The 18,140-nt window shown below is 35.8% G+C and overlaps 2 protein-coding genes across 2 annotated transcripts; both read left to right on the top strand.

The window, feature by feature from the left end:
• Positions 1-710: 710 nt before the first annotated feature.
• On the top strand, positions 711-2,976 carry zfand1 (zinc finger, AN1-type domain 1). Its single transcript, XM_048175347.1, has 8 exons — positions 711-814; positions 1,042-1,084; positions 1,267-1,312; positions 1,498-1,625; positions 1,850-1,941; positions 2,129-2,250; positions 2,347-2,502; positions 2,626-2,976. Exons 1-8 carry the CDS (start codon positions 760-762, stop codon positions 2,800-2,802), a joined length of 819 nt encoding a protein of 272 aa, XP_048031304.1. The 5' UTR covers positions 711-759; the 3' UTR covers positions 2,803-2,976.
• A 12,305-nt stretch (positions 2,977-15,281) lies between these two features.
• On the top strand, positions 15,282-18,139 carry prlh2 (prolactin releasing hormone 2). The gene is made up of 3 exons (XM_048174683.1): positions 15,282-15,563; positions 15,931-16,116; positions 17,653-18,139. Exons 2-3 carry the CDS (start codon positions 15,951-15,953, stop codon positions 17,838-17,840), a joined length of 354 nt encoding a protein of 117 aa, XP_048030640.1. The 5' UTR covers positions 15,282-15,563; positions 15,931-15,950; the 3' UTR covers positions 17,841-18,139.
• The last annotated feature ends 1 nt before the right edge of the window (position 18,140 follows it).

Genomic DNA, 18,140 nt, shown 5'->3' with positions numbered 1-18,140 from the left:
ACAAGTTCAGACTATCAGAGCAGCTCTTCATCTGCTTTGGAGGATGCAAGAAAAGGATGCATTTCTCAAAGCAATGACTATCACATTGTGGAAAAAGTTGGCGTATATGAATCACATGGTTCACAGTGCCTCATTGGAGTGAGAACAAATTCTATGAGTGGTATGGCATCTTTGTGGGCATGAGTTAATGCTGTGTCATTATAGGACATTTGCTTGGATGGTCCTTGCCGAACACATTTGTGAGGTTTTACAACCTCCATGTCCCTTCTCTTGCCTCTCAGATTCTCACTGTTTAGGAGAACTGAATCCAGAACGGGATTCCTCTAGCCCCTTCAGTACAGTGGCTGATTGGACTGTATATTTTGTAATTTCACCTTCCAGGTACTTGCCCTGATGAAGCACTCTTCCCGCAGACCAGACCATATTGGGGCCATTTTCGTTCTCTGTCCAGTGGCTGTGTTATTTTTTTGTTTATGCATTGACACAATGTCTCATTCCCTACATCTCAGAGATGTATACTGAAATAGCTTGCTGTACATTCTTCTGAATTTCTCCTTTTATGTTGTACAGTAGAGAAAAAAAGTCATACAGGTAAACAATGGCATGAAAGTGAGTAAATGATGAAAGAATTTAGATAAACTATTAATTATACAGTATTTACAAAATAGCAACCGCATGGGAGAGACATGGAATTAAATGCGATAATTTACAATAATTTGAGACTTTTATGTTGAAATTATTATGTGACGTCACTTAAACATGGCTGAACTAGACGTTGGAAAACATTGTGAAATTAAATCTTGCAAACAAAAAGGTATGCTCTTTATTAATGTCATCCAACCGCTGAAAAATTCTAGTAAATCAAAATTAATTCTGTTTCCACGGTCTTTATTTATACAAATAGCCATTGTAAACATGGTGTTAACGTCACTGTGATGTGAGTCAGCACAGCAGAAGTCATCTTCTCTCATACTCATTATTTTTGTTTATAATCAGGACTGTCATACTTGTTATTTTAACCATTTTTATGTTTCAATGCAGATTTTCTACCTTTCGTTTGTAGCAGCTGTTCTGGAGTGTTTTGGTAAGATTTTATGACGTTGGATTTGATATAAAGCTAATCTCAGATCTGTACTAATTAAATGTGCTGTGCAGATCTGATAAATAATCACGACTAGGAAATGACTGAACAGAAAAGTACTATGTTCCTTCCATGTTTATTTAATTTTGTTCATCTAACATTTTATCTCCTTCTACTGGTTAAAGTTTGGAACACAGAAGTAGGGACTCCCACTCTTGTTCATGTCCAGAGGTGAGTGAGAAATGTCAGGTGGTGATTACTGACAGTTTTACTAAAGACGGTAAAATAAAATCATTAAAAAAAATAATTTATATATATATATATATATATATATATATATATATATATATATATATATATATATATATATATAATCACTGAGTTACTGTTTTGTTGATTATGAATGATTCTTTCAGGTGCCGGCGAAGAGAGAAATCTCTGTGTCTAAGGGAAGCACATCATATCCATGCAGCTTTGAGAACTGCAAAGGGAAAGAGCTGCTGCCTGTCATCTGCCCACACTGTGAAAAACACTTCTGCCTCATGTACAAAACCTCTTACAAACATAATTTTATAGCCTTATGTTAATGTTTTTCACTTTAAGCTGACTCACACCATTTAAGTCTCACCCTAATGGACCAATGACTATAGTGGAAATACATTAAATGTTACTGTTTTGTGTATGTAATCACAGCAGCTGGAGTACTAGGTGGTGTATCCTAATCTAATATGCCATGCTCTTCTAAATACTGTTTTCCTCTGGTCTCAGACATCGGCATCAGGATGACCATAAGTGTGAGAAGCTGGAGACCCCGAAGCCTCGCATGGCTGCAACACAGGAGCTGGTGCAGAAGATAGTGGGTCAGTTTTTTTTAGCTGTAGACTGCAAACTCACATTTAGGTCTGCTAAAACACTCTTTTATATTGGCTTTAAATAATTTAGATTGCAAATGGTGTATTTGCTCTTCTTGTCCACATGAGGACAGTAGAGTCTCATTTTGAGGAGCTTGTGATGCCAAAAAATAACCTCAACAATATTTCCCAACAGAGTCAAAGAAGAATGCACCACCAAGTAAAGGTAGAAAAGGAGCGAAAAATGCTGCAACTGCTGCTAAAGTTGCCCTGATGAAGCTTAAAATGCATGCGTCAGGAGATAAAGGCCTGCCACAGGTATCAGACCAAAACTGATATTATAATGTACCTTCCATTGTAAACATTTATGAGCAAATATCACATCAGAAATTCCTCTTCTGATCTCCTCTGAAGACAGAACGGACATATTTCCAGGTGTTTCTGCCCAAAGAGGCTAAAGACTCTAGTTTGCCCATGTTCTTCTGCTCTAAATGGAGTGTCGGCAAAATAGTGGACTTTGCTGCATCTCAGGCCAGTCTGAAGAACAACAACAATGTGCTCACAGCTAAGGTCAGCCACATAGCACTACATAAATATTTGTTCTGTAGGATTAGAGCTCTGTTACATAGATTTATTCATTTATTATTTGGTGAAAACAATTTGCATTAACATAACACTATATGCTTTGGACAGAAACTACGTTTGTGTCATCCTGAGACGGGTGAAGCCTTTAAGATGGACACTAGCCTCCAGTCGCTGCTTTCCCAGACAGACTGTCCCTTGCACAACGGAGGTAACATCATTCTGGAGTATCTGGATAACGAGAGCTCTGGACTAGATGATGTCACAGCCTATATTCCATCCTCCTGATAGAAAATCCCACAATCATTCAGAAGAGTTTTATAGTAGTTTGAGGAAAGCAGGAAACAAAGGGTGTTAGATTGGTCACCAGTGGATTGTTGTATTCTAGACTAGTCTGTCTGTTGTAAATATATTCCATGCATGATTTTCTGCTTATTTCTAATAAATGTGTCAATGACATGATGCTTACTGTTTTGTCCTATTTATTAATTTATTCAAAAATACGTTTAATGTATGAAATGACTTTGATATGCATCTTCTGTGATGAACATGTTTATTTCTGAATTAAAATTTATTTTGATATTTAAAATGGGCATAATTTAAAAAATATCAGCTATATCAGAGCTATAACAACTAACTTATAATTTCTTTTTTGAAAGTCATTATGATGTGTACAGTCACATATTCAAGATGTAAGGAAAATCTATTATTACTTTTTACTTGAAGCTTATGCCACAACTTTTTTTTTTAAATTATGTTTTATTAACAAAATTCGGGAGGAGTGGATAATTAGACTAATTATCACAGGTGGAAAGCATTCAGCTAATCAACCAATGGAGGTATATAGCTGCGTTCACGTCACCTCGTATTTACCGGTATCTTGAAATGGCAACACGTGACGTTATATTCGGAGCTGTTCACGTCCTTTGACTGGGAATTAAGCGTTTTCATAGCACCACTATCAACGCCTAAATGAATCTACAGCGGTCAGGTGGTACAGCGGCCACGTGGTACATGTGGGAGCTTTCAGAAAACTCCCAGCTTACAAGCTGTAATTACGATCTCTACGAGGACGTGAACGCATTTTACAAGCTAGAATCTCGTAACTACAGGAATTACGAGGCCGCGTGAACGCACCTTATATACTGCAGACTTACCTCTGTTCGATTGACAGTTTATCAGCATCCCTCCACCACCCCATTTCACTTCTAATTCTATCTCTCATAACCACATCTGGGGGGAGTATTCTGGGTTCGGGCCAAAATTCCAAGCTCGGAGCCCTCCCCCTGGACAGCACGCCAAATACGCATTACTTTTCTTTTGGATTATAGAACAAACCACATTTTCAAAATCTCAAAGTGGATCTAAGTACACTTCTGTAAAATTGGAAATAAAAAACAAAACAAAAATAATTTTAGATTTAGATTTAAGAGACAAAAAAATCTGAAACACACCCAAAAGACGTTCAACAACAATTCTACTACATCAGAGAAATGTTTCCCTATATATCCCTCACATAATCACATATCCCTATATATGGATCAAAATCATCTGCTTTTGTAATCAACCATCAAAAAAGGAATATCTATCCCTAAACATTGCTCAATTTTACAGCAGAAGCGAATGCTATCATTTTGGCAACAGACTATGCAGACAAGTCATGTCTCCAAGCAATGACATCCCTTAAAATTGATCACCCAGCACTTATAATGATTATTTATAAACTGTTTGAACTAGCAGGTCATCAATTTAATATTTGGTTTTGTTGGGTATTTGGACACTGTGGAATAAAAGGAAACAAGGAAGCAGACTCTTCACCAAAAGAGGCATTATCAGCAAACATCAAAATTTGCACAGTACCTCCTATGGATCTAAAGCCAATATTCATTTTTATATTACAGTTTTTCTCAATTGTTTACACACAAATATTGGTACTTGAGACACAATGACCACAACATGTAACTCATGCACCAACCCCCTGAACCAATTCTGCTAAACTACAAGCACAATTCCTGCTTTACACTCATATTGCAGTTCTAAAACACACTTTTTTCAAAACACTACACACAATTCTCTGCATTTGGCACAATTTTCGGGCAGAAAAATCTCTTGTTTTCACAAGGAACACACTGCCATTCAAATATGCACACTGACTCATCACATGGGCAAACACCTGTCACACATTTTTACAATTAGCAAACAGAGCTTTAGCATAAAAGGGCAACAGGTGAGCTCTTCTGTTTTGGAGCAATGGATGCCAACAATGGAAACAGAGGCAGAGCAGCATAGTTTTTTTTTTTTAAAAATTAAAAAAAAATTAGTAAATTCTTCTGTTGTTTTGTACTGTATGTGCAACTTTGCATTGGTTGGGATGTGCACTGTACATTGTTTTTGTTGGAAAAATAAAATATATTTGTTACCGTGTATTTGTGTGTTCTGACTATATATACATATATATATATATATATATATATATATATATATATATATATACATACATATATATATATATATATATACATACATATATATATATATACATATATATTATGTATATATATATGTATATATGTATATATATATATATATATATATATATATATATATATATTATGTATATGTATATATATATATATGTATATGTATGTATATGTATATATATATATATATATATATATATATATATATATATATATACTACAAATATTTTACAACACACTTATGTATGTACTGTCTGTAGTAAGTGTAACACTGAACCAAATAAAGACCAAAGTCATTATGATGAATGGAGAAGTGTTTTCCATTCATCATAGTGTTTTACATAGAGCACATCAGTGTTCAACTGGTTCTTATAAATGTCTATTCATATGAAGGTTTGTGTGTGTCATTTGAAAACAAAATACCATTTTGAGAAGAAAGAACATTGTTTTGAATGTAAAGTTTCATTTTGCAGGAGAATTGAGGGGTTTTGCCCATTGTGTGTGTGTTTTTTGATTTGTGTGTAGAGTTCTGAGAGTATGAGGCATGCTTTCAGAAAATGTGTGTAAACAATCAAGAAAAACTGTAATAACAAATGGCAAACAAAATGGGATTTATATGAACAAACTTCATGAAATCAACCCCAATGTTGGAAGAAGAAGCTTCTATCAAATCTCAAACCGATGGAACCAAATTGTTTATACCCGTTGCAGAATAGGCCATTCCAGGATGACACACAAGTTTTTGATACTAGGAGAAGATCCACCAAAATGTTCTTACTGTCAAAACTCTTTATCATTGAAACATATTTTATTAGAGTGTGCTGGTTTTAACAATGTGAGAATTAAGTTACCTCTTTTGAAGAAATTTTTAACAAAGTTAAACCAAATATAGTTTTATAGTTTTTAGCAAAAATATATTGTAAACACTTGATATAGTGTTATCATAAATGTTTCTCACCATGAAAATAGCCACAGTAGCTGTCATGGCGTTAAAAAACAAACAAACTATAATGTCTCAGACATAGATTAAACTAAGCTCCCAATTTAGTTGAACATGCAAGGAACTATGCATTTGGAGTAAATATATATAAATGCAATGGTGCTTAGTTCTAGAAAAGAATTTGGTTTCCACATTTAAGCCATGAGAGAAATAGTACATTGCTGTCAGGAAGAAATTATGTACTTATGTATATTTCTCTCACAATTTAAAGCCATTAAGCAGAATGTGACACATTGATGTGTCCCTAATTGCCTCAAATGTCTGATGGCAGCTAGAGACAGATGTTTTCCTTCTCTACTTTTCTTTGCGAAAAAAAAAAAAAACCCAAAGGTTTAGTTCACATGCTGAAATGCTATAGACTGCATTCTGCTATATAATGCATTGTGAAAGTTAATGTGAATTAAATATGATTAAATAACACGATGATAAAGATCTGTTTTTAATCAAATCCCTTGACTGAGCAATGGAACATCAGAAACTTACATCAGATAATTTGACGTTTTCGATTTTCTCTAGATAATTTGATAACATTACCAATTAAACTTTCCAAGTTCTCTAGATTATTATATTAGATACATTATAGAACGATATTGGAAAGTTTTGAACAAATTGTTTTACTAAAGAACTGCTTGTTATTCTCTTTTTTGTTAGTTGCTTTATTAAAAGTTGTTTGCAAAATGAATTTATATAAATGTCAAAGTTTAATTTAACAAAAGCAAGTTATGTTCTTCTATAGAGGCCCTCATACTTGACATGATAAAACTAGATGTCAATGGCACTCTTGACATTTATATTTTTCGATTCAGGTCATCCACTTGACTCAAAAGATCTGTAAATTAAGGGGCATAGAGTGACATGAGAAAACAATTAAGTAACATTTTATTTCGATGGTCCACTTTAAGCATTCTAATAACTATAAGTATCTTTGCAACTACATGTCAAAGTACCAGTTATTACAGTATTAGCAGACTGTCTGTTTAATATCTGCTAACACTTATTTTGACGGTCCTCCAACAGCCATTCTATATAAGAAACTTTGCAACTATACATGTCAACTAATTCTACTAACCTAACAGTTCTACTACAGTCTACTAATACTCTGATGAAATCTAACCTATAACCTGCAGTGAATCTAGGAATTAATATTAATAAAAGAAGACTGTGAGTTCAGAGATGTCTAATATTGATTGTTGGATATTTGTACAAGATTAAGGGCAGTGACAACAACTAAAGGAGAGACAGAATTAAAAAGCTGTCTTTGAAGCAACATTCAATGGAAAATGTCTGACTCGTGACAAAACAAAAATCGTCTGTATCAACAGCAACAAAGATGAAGAAAATGGCTGTTGCTGAGGAAAAGAACACAGGCACTGCTTCTTTACAGTTGGTTTAAGAGAGGCTTTTACAATATGACTATTATTATGCAAAAGTATGTCTCTCGTGGAAGGCTTGTCAACAGCATTACATGGAAAGCATATTACAGTGTGACTTTTTGGGGTCATTATCAAAATATGGTGACACACCTGTCCCTTGACTTTTCAGTCATAACGTCATCAAGTAGTCAAGAAACTCCATATAAAAGTATCATTTTTATAACAAGAATTTATTCAATAAAATGTTTATTTCATAAAATTTATGAAATAGTTTGACTGATGATTGTTTTGCACATAAAAAAACCCCGAAATTTTCAAGTACCCGAAAAATCACTCGGCCCCTCCATCTGGTAAAATGTCTATGACATATACATAGTTCAGTCATTATTTCCTCAGCAGCAGGAGCGTAGCAGATCTCATCTACAAAAATCAAGCATATCTACATTCCATGCCCCATGCCAATAAATACTGGTAAAACAATTCACTCAGAGAGATATCATGATTGAATTAGTGTGTATTTCCCTCCCGGGGTTTACCAGTAGTGCAACGTCTAATAATTCTGCAAAAAAAAAAAAAAAAAAGCAAGTCAAAATAAGTAATTATTATTATCAATGCTTGTCCTGATGTTACAAGCCTGTATTTACAGAAGAAAAAAAAAAAAAGTTGTGGAACATTAGGTCAAAGTTCAGAGTAAGAAGAGGATGTTCAAATTTGCATATTTTGACACCATTGTGAAAAAATAAAAATAATAATATAAAGTAATTGTCACAGTTATGGACTTTTACATTCTGTTTTGTTTAGTTCCTGTTAGTTTTGGTTTTCTTGGTTACTGATTATATCCTTGTTTGTTTCTATGCATAATTCTCACCTGTCAGCCATTATGTTAGTCTTGTATTTAAAAGCCCAGTTTTGTGATTGTTTATACTTCTGACGAGTTTTGTGGATTATAATAAACACTGTTATTCCTTAAATCCTTCATTGTGTGATTCCTACAGCAGCCACATGTGACAGTAATACATTTTAATGTTTTTTATAAATGTTTTTGAAAAACATTAATGGTTCATTTTAATGTGTCACAATGTTAATAAATACATACCATCAGCTTTTATATGAAAAAAAATTAACAGCTGAATTTAAAAGGTTTTCTGGTACAAATCATGATTTTAGGATTTTTTTTTTCAAGGGTAAATGTGCCTGTTAAAAAAAAACAAAAAACAAACAAAAAAAAAACCTATGCATGCAATTGGCATTCATTTGTTACTTAATATGCTGGACATTTATTTGTGCAGTGACTATTAATATTGCACCAATTCTGCTGCTGTGTCCACATTAATCAAGACAGAAGAATGAGTCAGAATAAAAATAGTTGCCTTCTCAAAGATTGTGTATAAGTTATAAAAGTTATCAAAAACAAATCAGGTTTGTGTGTTTAAAATGCACCACTGAACTGCATAATGATGCTGGCCTTCGCAATAATTGTCTCTGAAAGTCATGCCTGCTCACACACACATACACACCCACACTGGTTAGATGCACGTAATTGCTCATTGAACAGTTTGAGGATGGCTGCTAGTCTGGACTTTACCGCAGAGAAAACTACAGTTGATCAATGCTTGTATCAACCCACTCTCTGTGTAGGCTAAGATTTACACCCCAAATGTCCCCAAAACAGCATGGGGTGAATGGGAATGATTGAAGTTGCTGTCTCTTTGGGTTGAAACATCTTAATAAATCTGTCAAACACACAGTCTCAATGAAATCCACCCAGCTACTTTAGAACAAGTTAATACACTTGATTCATTTAGCTTATTTTAGTAATAAGACTAGGTTTAGATGATCTAATATCTAATAGAGAGGGTCTGTTTAGTGACTAAAATGTGAAATGAAAACAAATCTTTCCTTGTTCTGGATGTTTAACTATACAACTTTCACTTGCAATTGTTATATTTAAAACTAGATATATTCATATACAAGCATGACATTTTAAAACTGATTCCAAAAACACTTAAGGTCTTGGATGTTAATATTACTTAATGCATTATCTAACATGCATTATATAACATGAACTAGCAATGAGCAATATATTTTCATAGCATGTAACACGGCCCACATATTGTCAGGGTTCTGTCACTTCGGTCTAGTTTATTTCTTGGTTTTGTGACAGAGCTCTGACACTCCCGTTCTTGTCGTGTTTTTGTGTGAGCGTACGGTCTTGAGTGTTCTCGGTGCCGTGCGCTCTCTTGTCTGCGTGCCATTGTTTCATGTTGGGAGCGTGGCGTTCGGATCCCGGCACTCGTGTCTAGTTTGGTTTCGGTTTCGTGTCGGGATTCGGACACTCGCGCTCCCAGTCCTGTCTTTATTGTGAGCGCACGGTTTGTGTGTACTTTCACTTGCCGTGCGCTCTTGTCTCATGTTTTGTGTAGCACGCGGTTTTTCCACCCGCCGCGTGCTTTCATGTTGTGTTTTTGTCTTTTGTTGTGTAGCACGCAGTCTGTGTTCACGGGCTGCGTGCTCTCATGTTGTCTTGTTTTGTGTGAACACGTGGCTTATGAGTTTTCATAGTCACGTGTTCATGTCTCGTCTTGTGTAAGCACATGGCTTGTGATTTGTCTTCATTGGCCATGTGCTTGTGTCTTTGTTTTGTTTGGTGTGAGCACATGGCTTGTCATGTGTTTCTTTGTGCCATGTGCTCTCATGTCTATTGTCTTGACCCCGCCCATCTTGTTACCTGATTATTGGTTGATTTGCCCCACCTGTCCTCCCTCGTTACCTGCCTTGTTTGCTCTCCTATTTATTCTCCTTGTGTTTGCAGTCCTGTGCTGGTTCGTTGTCGTATTTTCCCTTGTGTGTCAAGTCTAGTCAAGTCCCAGTCTAGTCAAGTTTTATTCTTGTCTGTTTTCCCCCACGGGGTTGTTTTTGTTTTTATTTTTATTATTAATAAAAAGCCCTTCCTTCCCTGCATTTGAGTCCTCGCTCCTTCCCTAAACCTGACACATATTCACATTTTAGAAAGACTACACAAAATCATCACAGCAGAAGACCCAATGGATGCAGAGCAGATGAGATACATTGTCATATGGGACAATGTAAATTTCCTCCTATCTGCTCTGGTCCAAAACTGGTTTCATTAGCGTCCACAATTTTCACTCCAATACATCACACCATACTGTCCCTTCCTTAAACCCAGGGTATTTTTTTTTTTTTTTTTTTTGGCATGGAAGGTTTACAATCTCCAGCCTTATGTCAGAATATGCCCCATTCAAGCCATTGAGAAGGCCTGACCTAATTGATGCAGGGTCTGTGCAAGGATGGATTCGCCATTCAAGAAGATTCTTCCCTCGCTGTCTTGCGTGAGAGGACATCGCCTGTGATGTGGATGAAGTGCTATGGCCAGATCCAGCTAGGCCAAGAGATGATGCTTAGGTGTTTTTTCTATTTTTTTTTTTTAAATCATGCTTTTGTTTTGTCTTCACAAATGTTTTTGTTCGTGTAATATATTGTATTTAGATTATGTTCTGATTCTCAGTGCAAAATGTAACCTTTGGAAAGGCATGGATGTATTGAATGGTTTTACAATGTGGTGAGAAATATTTTCATCAATGTGCAGTACTGATCTTGTGTGGGGTTTTGTTTGTTTGTTTGGTTTTTTTTGTCAATATATTCATGTACTTTAACAATATCTCTGAAAAAAATCAAACCCAGACTATATCATTAGAAAAGTACAAAAGTTACAAGTATTTAAGATTGAGCACAGCAGTGTGTAAATGTCAAATAGAATCAAATCAAATCAAATAGAATCAGAATGTGAACCATGTGTGTTCCATACAGTGTCAAAGTTGGGTTTTGTTAAATTAATGTAAAGTTTTGAATGAAGTGTTTCATTTTGCAAAAGAACTGAGGTATTCTGCTACTTGTGTGTGTGGATCTGTGAATTGTATGTAGTGTTTTGACAAAATGAGCCTTGTTTTTAAAATTGTGCTCAAGCAATCATAAAAAACTGTAACTAACATGAACTAACCATGACCAATACATTTGTTACTGTATTTACTAATCTTCGTTAACGTTAGTAAATGAAAATACAGTTCATTGTTTGTATGTTAGTTCACAGTGCATTAACTAATGTTAACAAGATTTTAATAATGTATTAGTAAATGTTGAAATTAACATTAACAAAGATTAATAAATGCTGTAGAAGCACAGTTCATTATTAGTTCATGTTAACTAATGTAGTTAACTAATGAACCTTATTGTAAAGTGTTACCGATATAATAAATATTATTGTGGCAGTCAATGGCAACACTTTTACTTGAAAAACAATCCTTTACAATGATTTCCTAATTATAATCTCAGATTGTTCTGGTGTCATATACTAAGATTACAGTAATTAAATAGGTTAACAGGGGGCCATACATTTAATTGGCTCGTTTCAGCAAAACAATCTCATGAGCAAATATTTGTCAGTCATGCTTTTAGATGATGGCGTGATATAGCAAATAATTAGAAGATTGCAGGTGTTAATATAATTATATTAATACTAGGCCTAGCCTATGTGGTTCTTAAAATCAACAATAATCGGCCATTCATGTATTCAAGTATTGGCTAATCAAACTTGAGAGGCTGTTTAAGGACCTGTTAGCATCAAATGGGAGCTATCTCGAATTTGAAAAAGAAAAAAAAAATGTTGTGTCCTCAAAATTCAATTGTTTACAACATTATATACACATCATTCATACACTCTAAAAAATGGTGCTATAAAAGTGGTTCTTTGGCTCGTAATCATAGGGGAACCACTTTAAGTGCTGTATAGCACCAAATCTTGATGCTTCAGTGGTTCTTCAGCAGTTCTTCAGCGGTTCTTTGGGATGACGGAGGTGCTATGTATCACTGCTACCATATAAAGAACATGTAAAGAACCTCAGAGGTTTTTCAGTGGTTCTGTAGGGTGGTTAAGGTGCTATATATAGCACTACTGCTGTGCAAAGAACCTGTTAAGCCCCTTTAAAGGTTCTTTACAAGCCAAAGAACCACTGTTGGTGCTGTTTAGCACCATTTTTGTTGAAGAAATATGTGATATGACACATCGTATGGGTTCTACATAGCACCATTTGACAAAGGTGATATATATATCACCTTTAAAGATATGGTGCTACATTGCACCAAAATAATTAATAATAATAATAATTCCTTACATTTATAAAGCGTTTTTCTGGACACTCAAAGTGCTTTACATATTGAAGGGGGAATCTCCTCAACCACAATGTACAGCATCCACCTGGATGATGCGACGGCAGCCATATTGTGCCAGAACGCCCACCACACACCAGCTTATTGGTGGAGAGGAAACAGAGTGATGAAGCCAATTAGTGTATAGGGATGATTAGAAGGCCATGATGGACAGAGGCCAATGGGCAAATTTGGCCAGGATGTCGGGGTTACACACCTACTCTTTTTCGAAGGACATCCTGGGATTTTTAACGACCACAGAGTGTCAGGACCTCGGTTTAACGTCTCATGCGAAGGACAGTGCTTTTTGACAGTGTAGTGTCCCCATCACTATACTGGGGCGTTAGGACCCACACAGACTACAGAGTGAGCACCCCCTGCTTACGAGCCAAGAACCACTTTTTTAGCACTTTTTTTTTTTTTTAGAGTGTAATATTTAACATGGCTGGCAACTGTAAATCTCAAAAATGGTAACATGCAATGTGCAATGTTGCAACAAAATCTGCAACTCGAACTGAATTTGCTTTACAAATATAAATATGTTTTTATAGTACTAGCATAATCAGATCAGACTTACTCTGATTTGACCACAGCTGCAAAGCATGCTGGGTAACAAGTACTAAATAAAATTAGAAAAAAAAAAAACACACACACACACACAGTAAGGTTCCAGCACATTCAGTGCTTGAGCCCATAATGACAGATTATTGGAACAGCAGCTCATCTCTAGCATCTCACTGGATGCATACTCTAGATGAGAGGATTTTTTGTGGTGCATCTGTTTGGATTGGGGACATCTCATATTTGTAATATCATTATGGTAATAAATGCAGATGGATTTAGGCCTTATTTGCTGCATGTGTGGTGGTGGGGCTATTCTCTCATCCTCATCATCAGACCTGCACCTGATACTCACTGCTGGCTGCTCCTGGAACACAGAGCAGAACTACACACACTCAAAATCAACAACTATTTTATGTTTAATTTATATATATATATATATATATATATATATATATATACATACCACATACATACCACAAAAATAAATATACAAAAATGAAATGAGCCAGAATTGATGAGCCAAAACATTATGACCACCTGCAATTATAACCATATGCCATTGGTCCTCCGCATGCTGCCAAAAACAGCACCAACCCACCGAGGCATGGACTCTACATGACCTCTGAAGGTGTCCTGTGGTATCTGGCGCCAAGACATTAGCAGCAGATTCTTTAAGTCCTGTGGGTTGCGAGGTGGAGATGCCATGGATCATACTTGTTGGTCCGACACATCACACAGATGCTCAAAGATCTGGGAAATTTGGAGGCCAGGGCAACACATCTTCATCATGATCCTTATCTGAACAATGTGTGCAGTGTACCTGGTTTGCAACAGTGTTTAGGTAGGTTGCACTTGTCAAGTTTACGTGCACATGAATGGCCACACCCGGGGTTTCCCAGCAGAACATTACTCAGAGCATCACACTCACATCCACTGGCCTGTCGTCGTCCCACAGTGCATCCAGGTGCCATCACTTCCCCAGATTAAAAGCCCACACGTACATGGCGTCCATGTGATGTAGAAGAAAACGGGACTCATCGGACCAGGTGACCTTTTTCCACTGCTCTAAGGTCCAGTTCCGATACTCGCATGCCCATTGTAGGTGCTTTCGACAGTGGACACGGGTCATCAGAGGCACTCTAATTGGTCACATCAGTAGCACTTTATTTTAGGGTCCTTTAACTAGTTGCTTATTAGCATGCATATTACTAGAATATTGGCTATGCATTAGTAATTATTAAGCACATATTAATGCCTTATTCTGCATGACCTTATTCTACATTCTTAATTGTACCCAATACCTAAACTTAACAACTACCTTACTAACTATTAATAAGCAGTAAATTAGGAGTGTGATGCACTGTGCTGTGTGTTGTGACACATCCGTCCCATAACCATCATTCACGAGTTCAGAAGTACATAAAATTTAGATAGGTCTATAGTAAATTATGCTTATTTGGCGTGCTGTCTGGGGGAGGGCTCCGAGCTCGGAATTTGGCCCGAACCCAGAGTACTCCCCCTCCTTGACTGGGATAGGAACCAGCCAAGAGTGAGGTGATGGGGTGGTGGAGGGATGCTGTGAAACTGTAGCGAGACAGAGGTGAGGGATGGCTATATATACAGATTCCTCTGCCGCTGGATTACCTGAATGTGCTCCTCCTGAACTTTGTTAAATTAAACTTCATTTGAAATTTTGGGTGACTTGTGCCACAGTAGATCTTCAGTTGGCTTGGAGCAGAAGGGATGGCTTTCGTTGCCCTCGTACATCTATGAGCCTCGGGCGCCCAACACCTTGTCGCCAGTTTGTGGTTCTTAGACCCTGTTGGTAAATTCTCACTTCTGCTGACCGAGAGCAACCCACAAGAATGCCGTTGTTAGGAGATGATCAACGATATTTACTTCACCTGTGACTGGTCATGTTCATAGTGTTTATCAAAATGTTTGAATCAAACTTTAACTATTTAAAGGAATAATTCACTCATAAAATAAAATCCTTGGCTTCTGCTGTAGCTCTCAAATTCAAAATCTAAGTCAAACTGTGGCATTTGATGTGGTGTATTTTTTTTAAGAAGTTAATGTTGTGTGTCAGAGATCTGCTGATGTAGTGCGTCAGAACGTGTCTGATTCACAAATGGATGAGTTCTCTCATTGCTCTTTCACTGTGATGGGTCCAAGTCAAGGGATCAAAGCAGTGGAGATGCTGATGGGGGATGAGAGGAGGAGGAGGAAGGGAGGAAGTGGGAGGTGCGGGTGTGTAAAGAGGGATGTCCTGCAAGATTGACGTGATCTAATCCATTTTGTGACAGACTCCTTGCGATATATAAGCACGGCATCTTCACATTCCTGAATTACCTGGACTCTGACCCCAGAAAACAGGTGTTACTGAAGAGCAAACGTCCAAAGACACATGTAAGTCCAACAACTCTTTCTGATTTAATCAATTGAGGTAGGCTAGATATTAAATAAAAATGTTTTTGGTGGTTTCTAAAGTTAATTTATCAGCAGGAATTGGTCTGAGAAAGTTCACTCATTAAAGTAACGATATTTATATAGGTGAAAATAATTTGTTTTATTAATTTTGTGAGAAATATTTTGATTATGGTTAATAGTGCACAAAATGTACAGTTTCTACTTGATCTGACCCGTGAAATTACTTTCAATGGTGTAATAGTTGATCAGTTTTTTTTTTACTTGAATTAATATACATACTATACAGATCATTGAATAAAATACAAGCATTGTGCTTACGTTCATGCAGCTGCTTTGTGTCGTGCAGTGCCCTGTATCAGACTCAGCATGCTGCCCACCGCCTTCACTCGGCCCGTGACTAAGTGCCTGATTGGCTCGCGCTTGGGGACGGTCGCGTTCTTGCTGCTGCTCATTCTGTCCGCCACTGAGACCTCTGCACACGGCACTACAGTCGAGCACGACCTCCACATCGTCCACAATGTCGATAACAGAAGTAAGTTTTTTTTTTTCTTCGATCAGTTTTTTCTTTGTAATGAATTTGTTATTCATAGTATTCGCATAACATCTTCAAGAGACGACTTAACATTGGATGACAGATAGAGCAGCACGCAATGTCAGTCAGTTGAGGATTATAGAAATATTCTTTAAAAGTATTCGTAATGCAATAAAATGCACTGTGTAATCAGTTATATATACATAAATAATTGTAATCGCTGTCATAATACATAATTAACATGTATACAATGTAAAGGAAAATCTTGTTAATATTACCATCAAGTAAAATGGATGAAAAAAATATCAGTGACACTAACAGCATATTTGCGCCTGCATATATTTTATGGTTCATGACCTATTTGATTAACTGATATAATGTTAATATGCCAACCTGCTGGAATTGCTTTAATCTGTTTTGCAGCCTAAAATATACTGATATGTTATGTTATATTTTATATAGCCTAATATTCATGAATATTCACTTTCCATGAAGCATAGCAACAAACCTATTAACATCATCAGGAGATTTATTTTTACTTTTACTGTACATTATTAAATAGAATACATATTTTGACTGTAAACGAGGTGGCAATAAATACAGTTTATAATCAGTTTATATATGTACATTGTTTTACAGTAAAATTACAAGTATATTTCTCTTAAATCTAATATAAATTTTCACTGTATATGCCAAGTAACTTTTTACCCCTTTTTAGTCAAATCACTGTGCTATTGCTGTCTTTAGGAGTTATTTGAACTTAACCTAAAAATTATTTTCATTGGTGTAACCTCTAAAGAAGTTGATTCAGTCATACTAATTTATGTTTTTGACTTGAATAAAACCAGTTAATTTAGATGTGACCACATCACATTGTTTAGGCTGCCAAAGAAAATCCCTTTTAAAAATTTACTTTTATAGAGGATTCTACGCATTCTAACATATTATGTGAAATATAGTGTTGCTTATTTGTTTTAATGCATTATATCTATTTTAATGCATTTTATACAAGAACATAAAACTGATCATAAGACATACTGGTAACACTTTACAGTAAGGTTCATTAGTTAAACATTAGTTAATGCATTAACTAACATGAACTAATCATGAGCAATACATTTGTTACTGTATTTGTGAATCTACGTTAACGTTAATGAAAATACAGTTGTTCATTGTCTGTTCATGTTAGTTCACAGTACATTAACAAATGTTAACAAGATTTTAATAATGTATTAGTAAATATTGAAATTAACATTAACAAAGATTAATAAATGCTGTAGAAGTGCAGTTCATTAATAGTTCATGTAAACTAATGTAGTTAACTTAAGTTAACTAATGAACCTTATTGTAAAGTGTTACCGACATACTGAATGTATTTAAATAATGTATTACTAAGATATTTCTGGTTGTTAATGATATAAATATAATAGTAAAACTGGAATTAGATTCATTGTTGACAACAAATAGACAAACACTATTTGTAATATGTATACGTACGCCAAAAATGCCACATTTGTCTTAACCTGTCCCAATCAGGTCCAGAGATCGACCCCTTCTGGTATGTGGGTCGCGGTGTGAGACCCATCGGGCGGTTTGGGAAGAGACAGAGCGGAGGTAGTCTGCAGCCTGTGGTCAAATCTCTGGAGCTCCTGTTGAACACTCTCAGGAATAAGGAGAGCTTGCAGAACGCACTGGCACAAGAGGACTCAGACTGGTTACCGTGAGATCTACTACCTACAGCGACCAGTTGCCTGTAATATTTGAATGTGTTTTAGTGTGTATAACTAATCACAGTTTTATCATTCTCTCCATGGCTGTGTGACTCTCAATATTCATTTCAAATAAACTGACTGGCAGGTGAAAATATCTGTACATATTACAAATGCAATCTATATTAATAAATAAATGTACAAATGTATGTATACGTTTTCCTCTTATTAGTAGCTTACTGTAATAGATTATGCAAACTACTGCTCCACAATTAAATTAAAATAAAATTAAACTATAATCTACCCAAGAAAAAC

Source organism: Megalobrama amblycephala, linkage group LG22, assembly GCF_018812025.1.
Source record: "Megalobrama amblycephala isolate DHTTF-2021 linkage group LG22, ASM1881202v1, whole genome shotgun sequence".
Taxonomy (NCBI): domain Eukaryota; kingdom Metazoa; phylum Chordata; class Actinopteri; order Cypriniformes; family Xenocyprididae; genus Megalobrama; species Megalobrama amblycephala.
Note: the sequence above shows the minus strand (reverse complement) of the source record. Positions and strands in the feature narration are given on the sequence as shown.